Raw genomic sequence first — 17,028 nt, 5'->3', positions numbered from 1 at the left:
AGATTTTCTCCAGATGAAATAGAGAAACCCAGCCATCACAATTAATTTTGGGTGGTTGGGATGAGTAATAAATGAGGGGAGTTGGGAGGGTTTCTGATTTAATATGGAGGGAGTAGTTAGTTTAGTGATTTTAGATTATGTGTTAGTAATTACGATTAAAGTAAAGTAAGGATAAATTAATGGGAAAAAAATAAGTTAAGTAAGGGTAAAATTGTAATTTTCAGGTTTTTTGTATACCAAAAATAGAAATAAAACAGAAAGTTGCACATAACCCTGATCATCCCGAAATGGCAAAAGTTGCAGAAAACATTTAACGGAGGTAGTATTTGATACGAAATTATAATAGATTGATTTTTTTTTTAGGAAAAATGGAAAACAATAATCCAACCTTTGCTCGGTCTTCTAAAAATATACTTTCAATTATTCCAGAAATAATCCCACCTTTTACATCAATCTTCTTTTAACAAGCCCTTTGACTTGTTACTTGTTCTACCGGTTAAATAATTTTCTTTTCTTTTTTTTTTTAGAAACATGTCTCCTCGAGTCCTCTCCACCATCACCACTGCCATTGCCACTGCCAGTCTGCCGCCCAACACTAATGGCCAACCAAAATAAGCCCACCTCCTTTCCGACCACCTTGCACCCATTACTACCCCCCCTTACCTCTCCCCAATAGCCACCTCCTCACCACCACCAAAACCACCATCCCTCCTTCAACTAATGCTAACCATCGATCCTCACCAGCCCACTACCCCACCTGGAACTCACCTCCAGCAACAAAATCCATCGTCGTCCAACAACCAAAAGAAAAAAACACATTCTCCAAATTTCCACAGTTAATTTAAGAAGATTGAAAATTGGATTTTAGTCGCAAGAAAGCAAACAAGAAACATAAAAATGCATTCATCAAGAAAAATAAAAAGGAAATCATATATAGTAGAAACAAAGAGGAAATAAAAAACAAAGAAACCTGGTGAGGGACGAAAATGGAAGAGTTATAAGAGGAAGAAGAAAGGCTTTGTGAATTGTTCATGGCTACTTAGAAGGGTTAAAGTAGTGGGAAATTAATGGAGGAAAGAGAGACATTTGCACCCCGCATTTCATAGCGACAAAATCCATTGTTGTCACCCAAAAATCTCACCCCGCAACCTCCTCCCTCAACTAATTCAATGCTAGTCCACTACCGTCACCACCATCGCGTCGCCCCAGCACAACAATTAACAATGTTTAAATTAACCCAAATCACCAATTGAATTGACGATAAACCCTTTAACTATTAATATAAACAATCCATGTTACCTTAGAAGTTGCTTTAATGGGGCGAGAGAAAGCTCACACGCTGCTCTGATGGTGAATTTGGAGTACATTCAATGGAGAAAAGGGAAGGAAAAGGGGTGAGATTGTTTAAGTGAAAAAGAGGAAAGGGATCGGAAAAGGAAGGGGAAGGTGTCGGGTTGGTCAGGCGGCAGGGAAGGGAATGGGTCGGCTTCGGCTGGGAGGGTGGGGCTGGTCAGGCCGGCTGCCATGTGCTGAGGCTATCTCCGGTGAGGGTAAAAGGAAAGGAAGGGTGGGAGTTTTTTTTTTTTTTAATCATCAAAATAACCAATTAGATAGCAACACCTGTCAAGTTACCTTCTCTAACCAGTTGCCAACCTAATAAAACCGGTCAAGGCTTGTTAAAAGAAGATTGATGTTAAAGGTGGGATTATTTCTGGAATAATAGAAGGTGGGATTATTTTTGGAAGACTGAGCAAAGGTGGGATTATTCTTTTCCATTTTTCCTTTTTTTTATAATAAATTAATTTTTTTTAATATAATTAATGTATATAATCACACTTTCTAAAATTTATTACAATATGATTACTATTAGGTTTTTTTTTTTTATTTGATGAATCATTACTGTTAGATGGGACACATACATTATCTTAATATCACAACATCTTTTCCATACATGCACAATATCTTCACAAAATAACAATCTTATAATATAAGTTTCAAAAGTAAATTCTTCTGATTATTTTTCATACTACTAAACTTAGTTAACCCAAACTTTTTTTTTGTTAAGTTTGAATAATTTATACTATATAAATAAATCTATTAATAAATGTGTTTAGGAACCACAAACATCTTTTTATCATGACAATATATCAGAGTTCAATTAACGATATTGGTGCTCCAATGAGCATGTAGTTATACATGCTAGAGTAATTAGGTTATAGATTGTAATTTCAAAAGCTTGTTTTAATGAAACAACTTCTTTAGAAATGGGGTTATACGACACAAAGATAATTTTTTATATAATTCTATGTTTTTTCTACCTTGAAAATAACAACCATAAGATTCATGATCAACTACCTTTAGTTCACCATTCTACTTTACTTATATTTTACTTTTTTAATCAGTTTATGTTTACATTTTGTATTGTTTATAATTTATTTAGGTCTCCGATATTCATTGCATATCTCTGATATTTTTTTGACCTATTTTATTTGTTATATAGTTGTATAATTTGTCTTGGACTTATCGTGCATGACACTAAAGATGACACTGCCGCACTGGGTCGGGCCGACCCGAGGCCTGGCATGGCCCAATACGGAAAAGCACAACACAGGAACGAGACGTTACTATGCATGTGGGTTGTGGGGCACCCTTATTTGGGGGAAGCACGATAAAGCACAGCACGGTCGTGCCCGGCACGACAAAGCATACTAAACTCAATGCAATTTTGCTGAGGCACATAAGCCCAACACAACTCGACACGATGGCACGAGAGCCTAATCCGTGTACAGGCTAACCTTTTGAAAACTTCGGCCCGACACGAAAATCATGGGTCGAGCCTAACTTACGCCAAAACACGTGGGCCTGACACGAGGCACGACCCAAAGTCATCTTTAAATGGCACAAGTCCTAAACTAGTTACTTAGTTAGTGTACTATTTTACGGATCGGAGTATGTATTTATTTGGGGAGCATTCTTGAATGTTTGGATTGCCAAAATTAGAAATGCAAAAGTTGAGTTGAATTTGTGGTGGATTAATCAAAACTACAGGAGTGAGACTATAAGAGCATCTACATCATTTTTATTATGAAAAAGAATTAGAAACTGTTAGGAGCTCTATTTCCTTGCCTTCATTCTTATTAGTCACGGTTTATATACAACGTAGTGACAAACTAAAGGACCTAAGTATAAATTGACTCATTAGGCACATTTGTTAAATAATTATGCTTAACATCCCTCTCAAGTTGGGGCATGCATATCACAAATGCCCAACTTGTCAAGTAATATAAGTACAAAAATTTTCGCTTGCCTAGAGATTTCGTACGTGAAGATATCTGGAAGTTGCTCAACCGTTCTCACATGTGAAGTACAAATAATACCATCTTGAATAGCATCACTTACATAATGACAATCAATCTCAATATGATTTTGATGAATCACATTTATATAGGATTTATATGCCATCAAAATAAGAAATATGGCCTGTTCAAAGCTATCCAGTGGCAAGCTGCGCCCGCAGCTTCTGCGAACAACGACCAAGCTTCGAATTTGCTTCCTTTCTAGCCTGAGTTGTGCCCACGGCCCATCAGACGCCCATATATTCGTGGTAGCTCATTATCATTGTCTCGCCATCAGCGTTCAACCTATTATTATGCTTATGTACTCTTCTTTATTTTCTTTATTTATTTTGAGATTAGAATTTAGGAAGTCTATAAATACTCTAAGGGATTATTATTTTCCCTTTTCTCTTGAACCCTAGTTTCTCATGGCATCTCCATGGATTCTTCTTGGGTTTAATTTTCAATTAATCGAGGTAATTTATTTCTATTTCTTGCTTTTAAATATGTTCTATCCCTTAGATTTAGTTTTAATTATTTATTTCATGCTAGAGTAGTTTACTTCTAGGGTTTGGGAATCCATGTTTATATAATGAATCTTAATTGATATTATTGATTTCTCTAGTTGATAGTGTTTAATTGTTAATATCTTGCAACCTGGTCAATTGTTTGATTAATTATTGTAAATCAGCCCGTCTTGTGTGCGGCCGGCCACACCGTGTGACCACTTAAAGTAACCCCTATAACATTGATTAAGTAACCCTTATAATACCGACCGAGTAACCCCTATAACATTGATTAAGTAGCCCTTATAATATCGACCGACTAACCCCTATAACATTGACCGAGTAACTCTATAACAATGACGAAGTATCCCCTTTAACACTGACCAAGTAATTTTCATTACACTAGCGAAGTAACCCGTATAGTGGGTGGCCACATATAAGAGTTTGTGATTGTCAATAAGCGTTTGAATCGAAAGACCTTACTTTTAGAAACTACCTATTCTGATGACGTATGTTAGCGACCAAACTACCATACATATGTTGAATTGAGAGCGTTAAGACCCGACCGTAGGCTTAACAATTGCTCTAGGTAATTGTGATTGATTAAAATGCTATTGATATTTGATAAATTTAGAAGTATAAACATGGTGAACCATAACCCTAGGTTTTTAATTAATTGTTTTATTTCTATTTTAATTTAAACTACATTTCTATCCCAATTCATGACATAATTTAGTTTCTCCAATTTCTTAGAAGTTAGATTGAATAGTCATCTTTTTGTGGATTAGGCCCTACTTACCACACAAAATTGTTCGTTGGTTTTGCTAGGAATTTATTTTTAACATGTGTATGAAAACCTATCGGCTTTGTATGCTCTGATGCCATGTTAAATATAAGTCGGGGCCGCACCCGCAACCCAAGAAAGAGAGTTCACTTCACGAGTCAAAGGAGGTTCTATCTCTAAACCAATGGTTATAGGAGGAGTAGTCTCCTAATAACCTAATAAAGTGATTAACCGTCTATTTTTCAACTACTGTGGGACACTTACATGTGGTAATACTTGGAAGGTCTATTCCTCAACATTCCCTCTCTCATGTAAGATCCCTTTTAACTTTGTCTCATATGATTTTTCAGGCTAGAATACCTTTTCTCTACCACCCCCCCTCTTACATTGACCTACTGCTGACCCAGTGAACTTTAGCCATATAGGGTCTCATATCATGGACTTGGCTCTGATACCATGTTAGAAACTTTATTTCCTTGCCTTCATTCTTATTAGCCACGGTTTATATACAACGCAGTGACAAATTAAAGGGCCTAAGTATACATTGGCCCATTAGGGACATTAGCTAAATAATTACACTTCACAAAAACATAAAAAGCGAAATACTAGATTATTTTTGTAAGGTTTTGAACAAACCAAATAATGAAGAAACTTCAAATCACAAATTAAAACACTTATTTATAGACAATTTTAATCATACACATGATATACAAGTCTTATGTAATATAAGTACTCTGTTTTAAACCAACAATAAAACATTTGAAGGTATACATTATTAGGTTGAATATCTTTCAATTCTTAAACTCATTTTATTACTCTTTGTTTTAATTGACAATTTGATTAGACAACGTTAATGCAAAACTTTGACAAGACATAATAATTACCCTCTTTTAACAAATGAAACTTCTCAAAAGCATAGACAGTTAACTCGATACATTAAAGCATACGAAAAAACTAAATTAGTTCAACAAGACAACAAACACCAAGATGATCATAGGTAATATACCACAAAACCTAACAAATGAAAAGAATGAAATTATATCTTAGATTTTCTATCTGTCATTATATCACCCATGTCACTAATGACAAACTTGTAACTATTTAAATTTTTATTAAACATTTTAATTAACTTTGTTTTATGGCCCTAAAATGAAGTGCTTGCTCCACTTGTCGTTGAAAACACCCACCAATCAAAATCCTACCACGTGTTAGATTCTAACTGGCCTCCCATCTCTTCCCTCATATCTCTGATTCATCTTCCTGCCCCCCTTTTTCTTCTGTCTGTCATTTTTCTCTGCTTTCCTTATGATTGGGAACAAATAAATACTTAATCTTCAGTAAAATATTCTGGATTTTTTTCAGTGATTAATTTGATTTTTCTGCTGTAACCCCAATTCAAAAAGATGGGTTCTTTTGATGATACTGCTTGGGATCTACCCCTTGATTATTTTATTGATGATGTTGCTTCCCCTAATTTTTCTTGGGTTGATCCCAGGTAATTTCAATTTTTATGAAATACCCTTTATTTTCTTAATTTCTCTATTTTAACTCATTTGGTGATTTAATTTAATTTTAGTTAAATTAGTTCTTCATGCTAAGAATTAGGTGGGAAATAATTATTTTTCATTTTTTTGCTTAATCGACTTAATTGGAGAAGATTGAAGTAGAAAAGGTTGTATTTGATTAATTAAGGGATAATTGGTTTATGATGAAGTTTCAATTTTTCTTCCTTCCAAGTAACCTTTGCTTCTTGTATATGATGAACTTTACGCTTTCTTCTCATTATAACTATTGGGAGTAAGTATTTTGATGATTATGTGGATGCGAACTAGTTTAGTTGGCTAAAATCTTTGTGTGCGCGTGGATGGATGGGGGTGGGTGTCAAAACGTAAAACCCGAGATCGAATCTTGTCTACAATTGCCTTTATGCTCTCTATTAGCTAGATAAAATGACTATTGAGATTATTAATCATGCGCTTTGTGAGTTTGGTGAACATATTAGAACATGTACCATTGATTTATAGGGGACATCTACTTTTATTTAAAATGTGTTTTAGTTTAAGATTAGCAAAAATTGCAGCTTGATGATTCTAGGTATATAGGAATATTTGACTTAGCTTTATGATTGATAATTCTTTGATTAACTAACTATAATTAAGAGTTTGGTAGGAAAGTAAAGCAGTAAAGGTGTTTGAAGATGGATAATGCTAACCAAAAATCTTGATTAGGCACAAGTAATTTGATTATTTTTAAGCTTCTAACTGTATATGGATTTGGTTTAAGTTTTGATTAGATGATGTTTTCATGATCAAATCATGGTGATTCATTCTTAACTAAGAGAAATCTTTCTTGCAGTTCCAGCATCGAAATTGACTTTTCAAGGACAGGAAGTATGATACAAGAACAAGAATCTGAGAGGCAACGACCCAAGAAAAGGTGTTACTTTGCCTTTACTGCATAAGATCTAGTTTATCATGTATAATAGATGGTTTAGATTAATTTCTGAACTCAGTTCACAGTCATATGATCTTACTCTGAAGAAATTTCCTTGCAGTTCTTGCATAGAAATCGACTTTTCACAGACAAGTAGTGCTTTCCAAGAACAAGAATCTGAGTTGGATTGCCCTAAGAAAAGGTAGAATTTGCTATCAGTGACAACTGCTATTGCTTCATGTTGTTATGTCGAAAAATTTGCTCAGATCAACAGATTGCTTGGACTGTAATATCACTTAACTCTAATATCTTCTTCTTGATTTGCAGGGGACGTTCTGCTGTCCACAGCAATACAAAGACTAAAGCATGCCGTGAGAGAGAAAGACGGGAAAAGTTGAATGACAGGCATGCAATCTGCTTATTCTGCATAATTTTTTTAGGTTTAGCATTTTGTATTCAGCAATTGAACATTAAACAAGTGATGCATGGTATGGAAGATGTATTTTTTCATCTGTTTGTACAAAGCTTTTACAGTGCGCTTGATAACATCTTCATTACACAGTATTTCGTATTACCTTAGACATCTAAGTAGGATTTGTTTCACCAAATTACACAAAAGATTCATTACTAACCCCTCGAATTAACACCACCTCAATTGACATATTAGGGATATATATTATGGTGGTAACCATATTGAGTTTCATTTTACTTCCTGCCTGCAGCTTTTTAAACCTGAGCTCAGTTTTGGAACCTGGAAGGGCTGCCAAAGCTGACAAATTGGCTTTATTATCTGATGCTATAAGAATTGTGAAGCAGTTGAGGATCGAAAATCAGGAGGTTAAAGATGAGAATAAAAAGCTGCAAGAGGAAATTGAAAGTTTAAAGGTGAATACTTCTTTTGCCCTATTACTTGAAGCTTCTTGTCAAGTTTGTTCTAAGCTAGTTCTGGACACATATTTTGTTAGAATATCGGAACCTTTTCCATGGAATTCCATTTGTGGATCTTCTCTAGTTAAATCCTTTATCTTCTGAGATTCAAGACTTTGAAGCTTATCTAACTTTAATTTTCCCTACTCACATATTATATATGCTTGGAGCATTGCATGATAGCTTATTTCTTCAGTCATCTATAAGTTTATAATTGAAGACGAAGTTGCAATAAAAGGTTACAAAAATCTTGTATAACCCATGTTTTACAAGAGTCTTTGTGACTTCATTCAATCATCATATTACCATATGTTTTTATCTTTACTTTTTAGTAGCTCCTTTGCTGTTCTTAAACTTAGCTTCCTACTATAGGCCGAAAAGAATGAACTTCGTGATGAGAAATCGACATTGAGGGCAGAAAAAGAAAAGATGGAACTGCATATGAAAGCAATGTCTGGCATGCCTGGTCCTGGAATGATTCCTCCTTATCCACCGGCCTATCAAGCTGGACCAAATAAGATGGCTGTTTACCCTGGTTATGGTATGTACCCTATGTGGCATTATCTACCACCGGCTACTCGTGATACTTCTCGTGACCATGAACTCAGGCCTCCTGCTGCTTAAGTGGATGTGCAAGATTTCTTCTCAACAAGAACTCTGCGTCATTTGTCTCAAGTTTTGTCTTTCTTTATTTGAATGTATATAATGTTGGTGAACTTGTTTCTTCCTTAATTTAGATTCGAATAGCCAGAGGCTCATGGCTTAAACGCCGTAGAGTGTTGCTAGACTATGTAAGTACACTAATTAAGACTCCTATTGTTTATTTCCTGTGTGTGTTTTTTTTTTTTTTTTTTTTTTTTTATTTCGTATGAATGTAATCCTGCTGTTTTCTCTCTGCTTGTTTTGCTGTCTAGATTCTTATCATCGAGATTTCACCTCCTGATAAACCAGGAGCTTTTGCAGCGGGATCAAATATGGTCATAAACCTGTTCATTTTTTTCCCTTTGCTTAGACTGATACAAGCTTGATTGACCTGAAACAATCATTCCTTCCACATTCCCTGCTACATAGGTGATGTAAGTCATATTTTAGAAAAAAAAAATCCAAGACCTTTTTTTTGTATGGGGGAGGGAAGGTCACGAATTCTTATTATTGCATACGAATTTACTTAAAAGGTAGGTGTACCCAAGTGTATTATTTTTGTATCATTTGATGTCAACTCTCAAGAACTCCGACATACAGATTGGTCGGCAAGAATTATATATAAAATTTATTTGTCAAAGCCTGTAGCTATCCGCTAAAGTTGGCTTTTATCATTAAGTCTAATCTGTTGAAGGCAAACAGAATTAATTGTTATTGTTATATGCATGATTCATGAACTTGTGATTATAATATAAAATTTCAACGATATTTCTGAATCATTCAACCGGTTCATTTTTTTTAAAATATTCAGATCTTAATTATAGTTCTATTTATATTATCTATAGACAGGGATGTAAGATTTATCTATGACAGATTGTGCAATGAAGCCAGACACCTGCCTATGAAGTAAAATTTTCGAAATTTTGATTTGTTTGAAAAGATTAGATGATATGGGACTTTTTTGCATACTGGAAGTTGGGAAGGTTATATTGTTTGATTGACAAATTTCCATTAAACTTGATTTTAGGAGTCAATTTCACAAAATCATCATACCATTGAAATTGAACTTTTGTGTAGTTGTGTGCAAAAATTAGAGGAAAATGGACCAAACAGTCTTCTGGATGATTACACTGGTTAACATGATTTACAATCCTGTCAAGCTTATATAGATGCAAGCAGACTGATAGGTTGAGATCATATCCTTTTTACATAGTAAACTTTTCAAGTCAAACAGCAGCCAAAACTAATACGAAGTACTTTACAGTCTTACAGAATATTACAGGCATATTTCTTTAGGATTAGTCCAACAGAGGGCTAATGTTAATTAACCTGGAGAAGAGAATCAGATACTGACTCAGCTTAAGCTGGGAGCACTGATCCTATCTTTCGTAATTCATGCAAGCATAATAGGCATCTTTGTAATATTGACAGTTCATATAGTTGCTTATTCTTGGCGAGCTTGAAGATGGCTGTTGGATTTCCTTACTTCCAGCTTCTATCTGTCTTCATAATTGCACCACAGCCATCTTCTCTAGTGTCTATGGCTCTGTTGTCACCTCTTCGCCATTTTCTGTGCTGAATGCATCTGGTTTTAAACCTTTCGAGTCTTTATAGTTTAGGTAGATCCCGGCTATGTTTGTCTGTGCTTCTTCTTTACCCCACATTAAGAGGTACATACCAAAGATGACAATAGCTGCCCCCATTATGCTGAACATGTGATTGAGAAACTATTAATCTTCTCCTTATATCATTTGCTCTATATATATTCTGCTTCTTATTATATCATTTATTCTGAATTAACTAGACCCTGCTCTTTTCAACTCATTTAATCAATTTAATTTAGTATAAACCAGTTTTAATTTGTAAAATCAGTTCTAATGAGAAAAACATCAGTTTGTTTACTAAAAATCACGAAGTTCATATAACAAAACAGTTGTGAATCAGCAAAGTCAGGTTTGATCAGTCAAAGTAAGCCTTAATGTTGTATCAAAATCAGTTTCTTGGAGCAAATATCAAGTTAGTTTACCTGCCAATGTAAAGCTTTTCTCCAAGGACAAAATATGCTAGTAAGGCAACAAGTATTGTCGAAAGAGGGTTGAACATGGTCACAAAAACAGGTCCTTTTTCCTCTGTGCACCACAACTGGAGGAAGACAATTAAGCCTGAACAAACCACTCCCTGCATGCCATATATCGAGTATATGTTAGTATAAGATCATACTTCAGATAGTCTAAGGTTGTATCAACAACAGTTCTTACAGCATAAACGGTAGACAAGAGGTCAATGTTGAAACCAATTGCCCAAGCTGCTGGCTTACGCTGAACACATGCAGTAAAAATGGCTGACTGTGCAGCACCAATGAAACTCATCCATGTTGTCAGTGACAGACGTGCAGGATATCGTTTCAGAGTAAAGGCCTATAGTTATCAGTAAGCATATAGACTCATAAGGATACATCATATATTCATATCTAATTGAAGGAAAACTCTTCTGTGATTCATTATGGACAAGCTGTGTCGTGTGTCCTAGGCTTCTATTAGGCATTTAGTAATTAGCAGATAAAGAATGGCAGCATCAGCTGATTTGAGTATTGACTAGCAAATGAAATTGTCAAATTTCATATGAGTGTTAATTATGTGAGCAATTATTTGTTTTTTTAGGATTGTCGAAATTGACTCATAATGTGACCAAACCCATACTAGCCCAAAACCAAACTAAAAGACTCATTCCTAGAATATAACTCAAACCTGCATGATGTACCATATGGACCATGATAGGCAACTAGCTGCAGTTAGAATGGAACCTATCAACCTGTTTTCGTTAGTAGTTGTACTTCCTTGAATATGTAGCAGAGGATTCCAGATGTTTTTAATGGCAGATCCCTTGTACAATGTCATGGCCATTACACCTCCTAGGGAAATTAAGGTACCGAGAACCTTTGCAGCTCCTCGAGGGTTCCATATATCAAGAACCTCCATCCTAGATAGTGTCATAGTGTATAGTTAAAAAAAAGCATTTTGCTAGAACAAGTCTTCGAATGTTAAAAGGAGAAAGAAAGGGTTTTTTTACTCACTTGAGTGCAACTGCAATCACAAAAGTTAAGGAAGCTATTGTGTTGATCATTGATGCAACAAATGTCGGTGAAGTATACTTTAAGCTTGTAAAATACATGTTAAGTGTCAATCCTACCCTGCCAAAATCAGTAAAATATATCATTTGCTTCCTTTCAAGGAAGATATGTAGTATTATACTGTTGACTTCTGTAATGTATATCATGACATTTATCCTAAGTGTATGATATTATGTTATGTATGAATACGCCTCATGTATACCAATTGTGAAGAACAAATGATTGAATGCCTTTTTGTAACTTGCAAGTATGAGAAATCTGTCACTCGCAGAAGGATGATGGGGGCACTTAGCTCATATAGGGGGGTGCTTCCAAGGAAGTAATGAGAATGCCTTGAAAAAGCAGGGGAATTTTGGGAATGTTTGGAGGTAGTTTTGGATTGTGCTGTTGGATTTAAAAGTCTTATAATTGTTATGCACTTGTGATTCTTGCTACTCTGAATGCTCCCTTTTAGGATGTAATACACAGGACATGCTAGCTACAGCTACAACAAATTACTTTGTATATCTTACAATGTTTTTCGGTTTTATACCATAACTCTTGTAGGCTTACCCGAAGAGGGAGAGCACAAATATTTCTGCCATCAGAGCTACTGTCAACTTTGGCCTTGCTTGTCTGCATGATATAAAGAAAAATTAAATTTCATAGGCATAAAATTATGAAATCGACGTAGGTGCAATATCATGAACATCAGAACATGTATGTGAAAAGAAATAAAGAAAACCTTTCAAGAAAATAAGCAAAGGGGAACATCACCACCCCAGCAACAACATGGCGATATGTTATGTAAACATAAGGATTCATTCCATTATTGAAGGATGCTTCAGTGATGAAATACAGTAAAGTCCAGCCTATCTGTGATAGGATCATAAACATGTGTGGCTTAAACCTCAAGTAAAAGCTCCAAATGTTACAATTACTCATAGCCATTGCTTAACTTCTGTTTTTCGTTTAGTTTCGAGTTAAGCCTGAAGGTTGAACTGCATGCTCCTTTATATGCAGTAAAAAAGGCGGATTAGTGTCATTTGATTCCTCATTGAATGTCATTTCATTGTTAGCATCCTGTTCCAGGTCATCTATGTCATAAGAGTCATGATAATGAGTTTTCGTGTGCAGCATCCTGTGACAAGCTATGCATCATAGCTACAAAAGTTTGTGTTTAGGAATCATTCTGGAGAATATCATAGAGAAGGATTGCATTAGACTTGTAATAGGCTATCTTAGCAATGTTCAGAAGTTATGTGTAAGCCATTCTTTTTAAAATTCTCGGATTTTATCCATATGGATTTTGGTTCCCCTAGAGAGATCGTATAGCATATCTTATCATATTCTCATCATTGTAAAGGGAAATACTCCATCTGTCACTAAATAATGAGAAATTTTTGACTTGTGTGGTTAACGATGTTTAAACCATTCTTTTTTTTTTTTTTTTTTTTTTTTTTTTTTTTTTTTTTTATCAATTCAAGAATATAGGGTAATTGAAAGATTGGCCATCACATACGTTTATATCAAAAGGACATTTGTGATTTTGCATAATAGTTAATCTTGTGTGCAAGTTTAGTCGTGTAATTCAAACCAATCAAGAGATGGGATATGAGTTAGCTTTGTTAGATCTATCACATCTATGTAAATGTACTAATGTAGTATACAGTATAAAGTTTTGTATTTTAACTAATGTATGAAAAAAAAATAAAAAAATCTGCAAAATTGATGTCATCGGTTTTTTAGGTTTAGATATGAACAAGTTTGAAGCTAAAAGTTACATTCAACTTCTCAAAATTGGGTACAATATTCTAGATTACAGATGTGATCAATTGACGAGCTATACACACTTCCCAAATATACAAAAATGATCTGATAAGGGGAAAAAAAACAATATGAGAACCAATAACCTCTTTACTTAGATCTCATCTTTTTTCCACATACATTGTAATCTATGCTCCATTTCATGGTAATAATTCCGAATCAAGAAGATTTTCTAGCTTGCTGCTAGAAGCCAGAACATGATGAGAGACGAGATGAACACTGTAAGCCAACTTAGGAAGGCAAAAGCAACTGCTATCTGGTATTTGAAGCATTCTTTCACAATGGTACAACCTTCGATGTCATGGACATACAGGACTGTAATTCCTGCAGATGCAGAAGCTGCTGCAAGAGATAGTGTAGCTGTTACCTGTTTACAATACACCACCCTTTGTCAAAGTTGCGTCTTATAAAACCCAAATTTTGGGTGTATGCAACTTATGTTGACCCCTCTATTCCTAAATAACTATTTTTCAATTTGAATGTTCATCGTTCAATATAACAAATCCTATCTATTAGCAAAGGAGGGTGAAGGTTAAGGAGAGAAATAATTAATAACAGCTTCAAATAAAAGGACCTGAAAAATGTAATAAGCTTGTTTTCTGTGTTTTTTGCTAACACCTTTGCTTTTAGCCTTACATTTATTAATGCAAAAAAAGGACTTTAAAAAACTAACATATTTGCATTCATGTTTTTCCAACAAGGCCCTGAATATATAATTTGGGCTCTCATACTCATAATAGTCTTAAATTTGTGTAATTGTATCTAAATGTTAAACTCAGCTAGATTATAAAAACAAATATCCAAATTTTTGGTCTAAAATAAAGAGTTTCAAGAATCTGACACAGCACACAGGTTCAGGATTAGAAACGAGTTGGAGTAAAATTCACATAGTAACGAGTAGAGGAAGGCCTACCCAATCTCCGATTACAAAAAGGCTGACAAGAATATGATTATGAATCACAATTTTCTTTGCAAGGGCATAGGCATCCATCAACGCGAGGCTTAAGCTCCAGATTACTTGCAAACCCATAGAAGCTATGAGATAGCTGCAAAGGCAATACGTGTTTCAGTCATTCATCCCAGACCCTTTAAACACAAGATGAGATATTATAATTAGTTCTATTTTTTTTTCCCAAAGACAATTTCTGAACTTACAGAAATTCAATAATCACCAAAAACACTCTCTGAAAGGTGTTATCTGAAGATATTAAGCATATAAGTACTTATAAAATGGAAATTATAGGAATGAAAGGCAACTGTACATTTTTATAGCTTTGGAGGAACCATCTAAAGCACAAAGAGTAAGACATTAAACAACAGAAAACTTAATAGTGAATAAAAATCTACTTGTACAAGTTTTCGTATTCTTCCTTGGACTTACAGCCTAACCGGTTAACTGGCAGATTACCAGAAATTCCTAAAAATGCCTTTTCAGCTAATGAACAAAGTCTTTGAGTTTCTCTTTGCACCTGTTATACTTTGTATTGTACAAAGTATGAATTAAGGCTCCAGGTGAATCTAGTCCTACAAATGAAGTGCTACACAGGTTTACAATTTGCAACTTTGTGCTCGAATCCTCAAAATATTTTGTTACAACAACTAGATCTTCTCCTCTCGAGACATAATAGTTAATATGTTCTTGGCTATGAAGAATCATACTTTGTTCTTAGTTTTTAGTCCCACTAGTTTTGGTTTTCAGAAACAAATGGAATCTTCAAAAATCAGTCTAAGACCTTTGTGAAATTGACATAGATGGCCAAGAGAGACTCCTGTCTTGAATCGAAAGGGTTACAAGGAATCAGTCGATGTCAAATAGAGGAAAAGACATGGAAATCATTGGACAGGAAGTTGTGCTAAGTAAAGATTAAAGAACAAAGTTTCATGACCATTGAAACAAGCACCTAAAGCAAGGGATTAGATGTGTCAAATGCTCAAGTAAATCGAAATTACAGCCAAGGTATAGATACTATGTTATCAAATTTGCGAATTTCACAAACCAACTAGCTAGCTACTTCATACATGAGCATCATTCATAAACATGACACATGACATGTTTCTTGTATTGTATACAATCTTTTCAGTCATTTAAAAAAATTATGCAGGACAAGCATATAATTTAGATGATATACAGAAAGTAAAAACCTAACCAGGATAGAATAAAAAATGCTAATCAACAAGTTAAATATAGTGGACAAAAAACTCAAAGACAATATTAATGACAAAAATCATATGTAAAGTTTTTTTTTTTCAACAATGAGCACAAAAACACAAGATATACCAAGAATTAATAGTCATGATGATAGTGTAATTTGAAATAATACAATAATGTAACAACTATATCCAATCAAAAGGGAATAATAAGAAGTGAATAAAATACCAGAAAGCAGTGAAACGGGAGAAGCTAGAACTGGATGCCATAGAAGCAACGGCACCTGCAGCAAACATAAACTGAGCAATCCTTAAAAGAAGCCCAGTGATAGTTCCTGGTGTTCCTGCAAAATCCTTCATTTTTCTTTCTTTTCCAATTAAAATCAAACAATTTCTCAAATACCCATTAAAATTAATAACATCTCAATACAATTTCAATCATCAATCCAGAAAAAAATAAAATGAAAATGGGGAAAATTCAGCAAATTTGAGGGTCAGAGAACAAAAATAGAGAAGGGATGTCAAAATTTAACAACCCAGATTGCAGAATTTGAAGAATTGATGTGGGAATATTGAGAAATAGAGATCTGATGGAAGAAATTAACTACTAGTAAAAGAATTGTGAAATGGAAAGAGGTAATAATGATCGATCCAATTTTAGGGTAGGGCTTGCAAAAGCCAACCCGACCCGACAACCCGAAATAAACGGGTTTTGAAAGAGATTTTCAACCTCTATGTAAATGGGTCGAACCGAACCCAACCTGAAGTTGAATGGGTCGGATTCAGGTTGGAAATCTCAACCCAAAACCAACCGCCTAAAGTCGTTTAATTAATTGGGTGGGTTTCAGGTCGGATCAACCCGAACCCAACCCGCTCAATTTAAACCCTAAATTTAGGCCCAAACTATCTAATCCTAAAACCTAAAAAACTTAAACCTTTCTCACGCGTTATTTTGGACATGTATTTGATTTTCTAGCTTCATCTTTTATTTGCCACCTATATGTATCTCTTGTAAGTATTTTGGACTTGTTGGCCTACTTCTTATATTGTACTCCGTACTCAGTATTGTATACAATCTTTTCAGTCATCTAAATAAACTTATGCATATAACTTAAATGATATACAGAAAGTAAAAAACTCATTTTGGATAAGTCTAACCAGGATAGAATAAATAAATGCTAATCAACAACAAATTAAATACAGTGGACAAAAAAACTCAAAGACAAATTAATGACAAAATCATATGTAAAGTTTTTTTTTTTTTTTTTTTTTTTTTTTTTTTTTTTTTTTTTTTCACAATGAGCTCAAACACAAGAT

At 34.5% G+C, this 17,028-nt stretch overlaps 3 protein-coding genes across 4 annotated transcripts; 1 reads left to right on the top strand and 2 right to left on the bottom strand.

Moving 5' to 3' along the window:
- Positions 1-5,861: 5,861 nt before the first annotated feature.
- On the top strand, positions 5,862-9,089 carry LOC145631748 (transcription factor bHLH104-like). Of its 2 annotated transcripts, XR_014112417.1 has the most exons (7): positions 5,862-6,120; positions 6,981-7,061; positions 7,180-7,260; positions 7,386-7,463; positions 7,781-7,943; positions 8,358-8,776; positions 8,900-9,089. XR_014112417.1 is itself a non-coding variant. In XM_081683915.1 (6 exons), the coding sequence occupies exons 1-6, from the start codon at positions 6,029-6,031 to the stop codon at positions 8,607-8,609; spliced, it is 747 nt and encodes a 248-aa protein (XP_081540041.1). In that variant the 5' UTR covers positions 5,862-6,028; the 3' UTR covers positions 8,610-8,808. The 2 variants fall into 2 exon arrangements, 1 of the variants encoding a protein (XP_081540041.1); XM_081683915.1 differs by lacking the exon at positions 8,900-9,089 and having other exon boundaries at positions 8,358-8,808.
- A 628-nt stretch (positions 9,090-9,717) lies between these two features.
- On the bottom strand, positions 9,718-12,838 carry LOC145630277 (WAT1-related protein At5g07050-like). The gene is made up of 7 exons (XM_081682531.1): positions 12,482-12,838; positions 12,310-12,372; positions 11,701-11,817; positions 11,375-11,606; positions 10,886-11,044; positions 10,654-10,805; positions 9,718-10,334 (listed from the first exon to the last, which is right to left on the bottom strand). Exons 1-7 carry the CDS (start codon positions 12,685-12,687, stop codon positions 10,166-10,168), a joined length of 1,098 nt encoding a protein of 365 aa, XP_081538657.1. The 5' UTR covers positions 12,688-12,838; the 3' UTR covers positions 9,718-10,165.
- Positions 12,839-13,500: 662 nt separating this feature from the next.
- Positions 13,501-16,324, bottom strand: LOC145630276 (CASP-like protein 5B3). The gene is made up of 3 exons (XM_081682530.1): positions 15,941-16,324; positions 14,477-14,609; positions 13,501-13,930 (listed from the first exon to the last, which is right to left on the bottom strand). The coding sequence occupies exons 1-3, from the start codon at positions 16,069-16,071 to the stop codon at positions 13,736-13,738; spliced, it is 459 nt and encodes a 152-aa protein (XP_081538656.1). The 5' UTR covers positions 16,072-16,324; the 3' UTR covers positions 13,501-13,735.
- Between the last annotated feature and the right edge of the window lie 704 nt (positions 16,325-17,028).

The sequence above is a fragment of the Chenopodium album genome, chromosome 5 (genome assembly GCF_948465745.1).
Source record: "Chenopodium album chromosome 5, dcCheAlbu1.1, whole genome shotgun sequence".
NCBI classification, from domain to species: Eukaryota; Viridiplantae; Streptophyta; class Magnoliopsida; order Caryophyllales; family Amaranthaceae; genus Chenopodium; species Chenopodium album.
This window is presented reverse-complemented; position numbering and strand designations above follow the sequence as displayed.

Excerpts from the sequence above, each read along its gene's own strand:
- LOC145631748 (XM_081683915.1), top strand. The coding sequence starts at position 6,029 with ATGGGTTCTTTTGATGATACTGCTTGGGATCTACCCCTTGATTATTTT. Across the intron at positions 7,261-7,385 it reads TTGGATTGCCCTAAGAAAAG|GGGACGTTCTGCTGTCCACA; the intron begins GTAGAATTTGCT and ends CTTGATTTGCAG. Across the intron at positions 7,464-7,780 it reads CGGGAAAAGTTGAATGACAG|CTTTTTAAACCTGAGCTCAG; the intron begins GCATGCAATCTG and ends TCCTGCCTGCAG.
- LOC145630277 (XM_081682531.1), bottom strand. The coding sequence starts at position 12,687 with ATGGCTATGAGTAATTGTAACATTTGGAGCTTTTACTTGAGGTTTAAG. Across the intron at positions 11,045-11,374 it reads CCATATGGTACATCATGCAG|GCCTTTACTCTGAAACGATA; the intron begins GTTTGAGTTATA and ends TGATAACTATAG. Across the intron at positions 10,806-10,885 it reads TCTTGTCTACCGTTTATGCT|GGAGTGGTTTGTTCAGGCTT; the intron begins GTAAGAACTGTT and ends TATGGCATGCAG.
- LOC145630276 (XM_081682530.1), bottom strand. The coding sequence starts at position 16,071 with ATGAAGGATTTTGCAGGAACACCAGGAACTATCACTGGGCTTCTTTTA. Across the intron at positions 14,610-15,940 it reads TCCCGTTTCACTGCTTTCTG|CTATCTCATAGCTTCTATGG; the intron begins GTATTTTATTCA and ends TTGCCTTTGCAG. Across the intron at positions 13,931-14,476 it reads TTTTTGTAATCGGAGATTGG|GTAACAGCTACACTATCTCT; the intron begins GTAGGCCTTCCT and ends TATTGTAAACAG.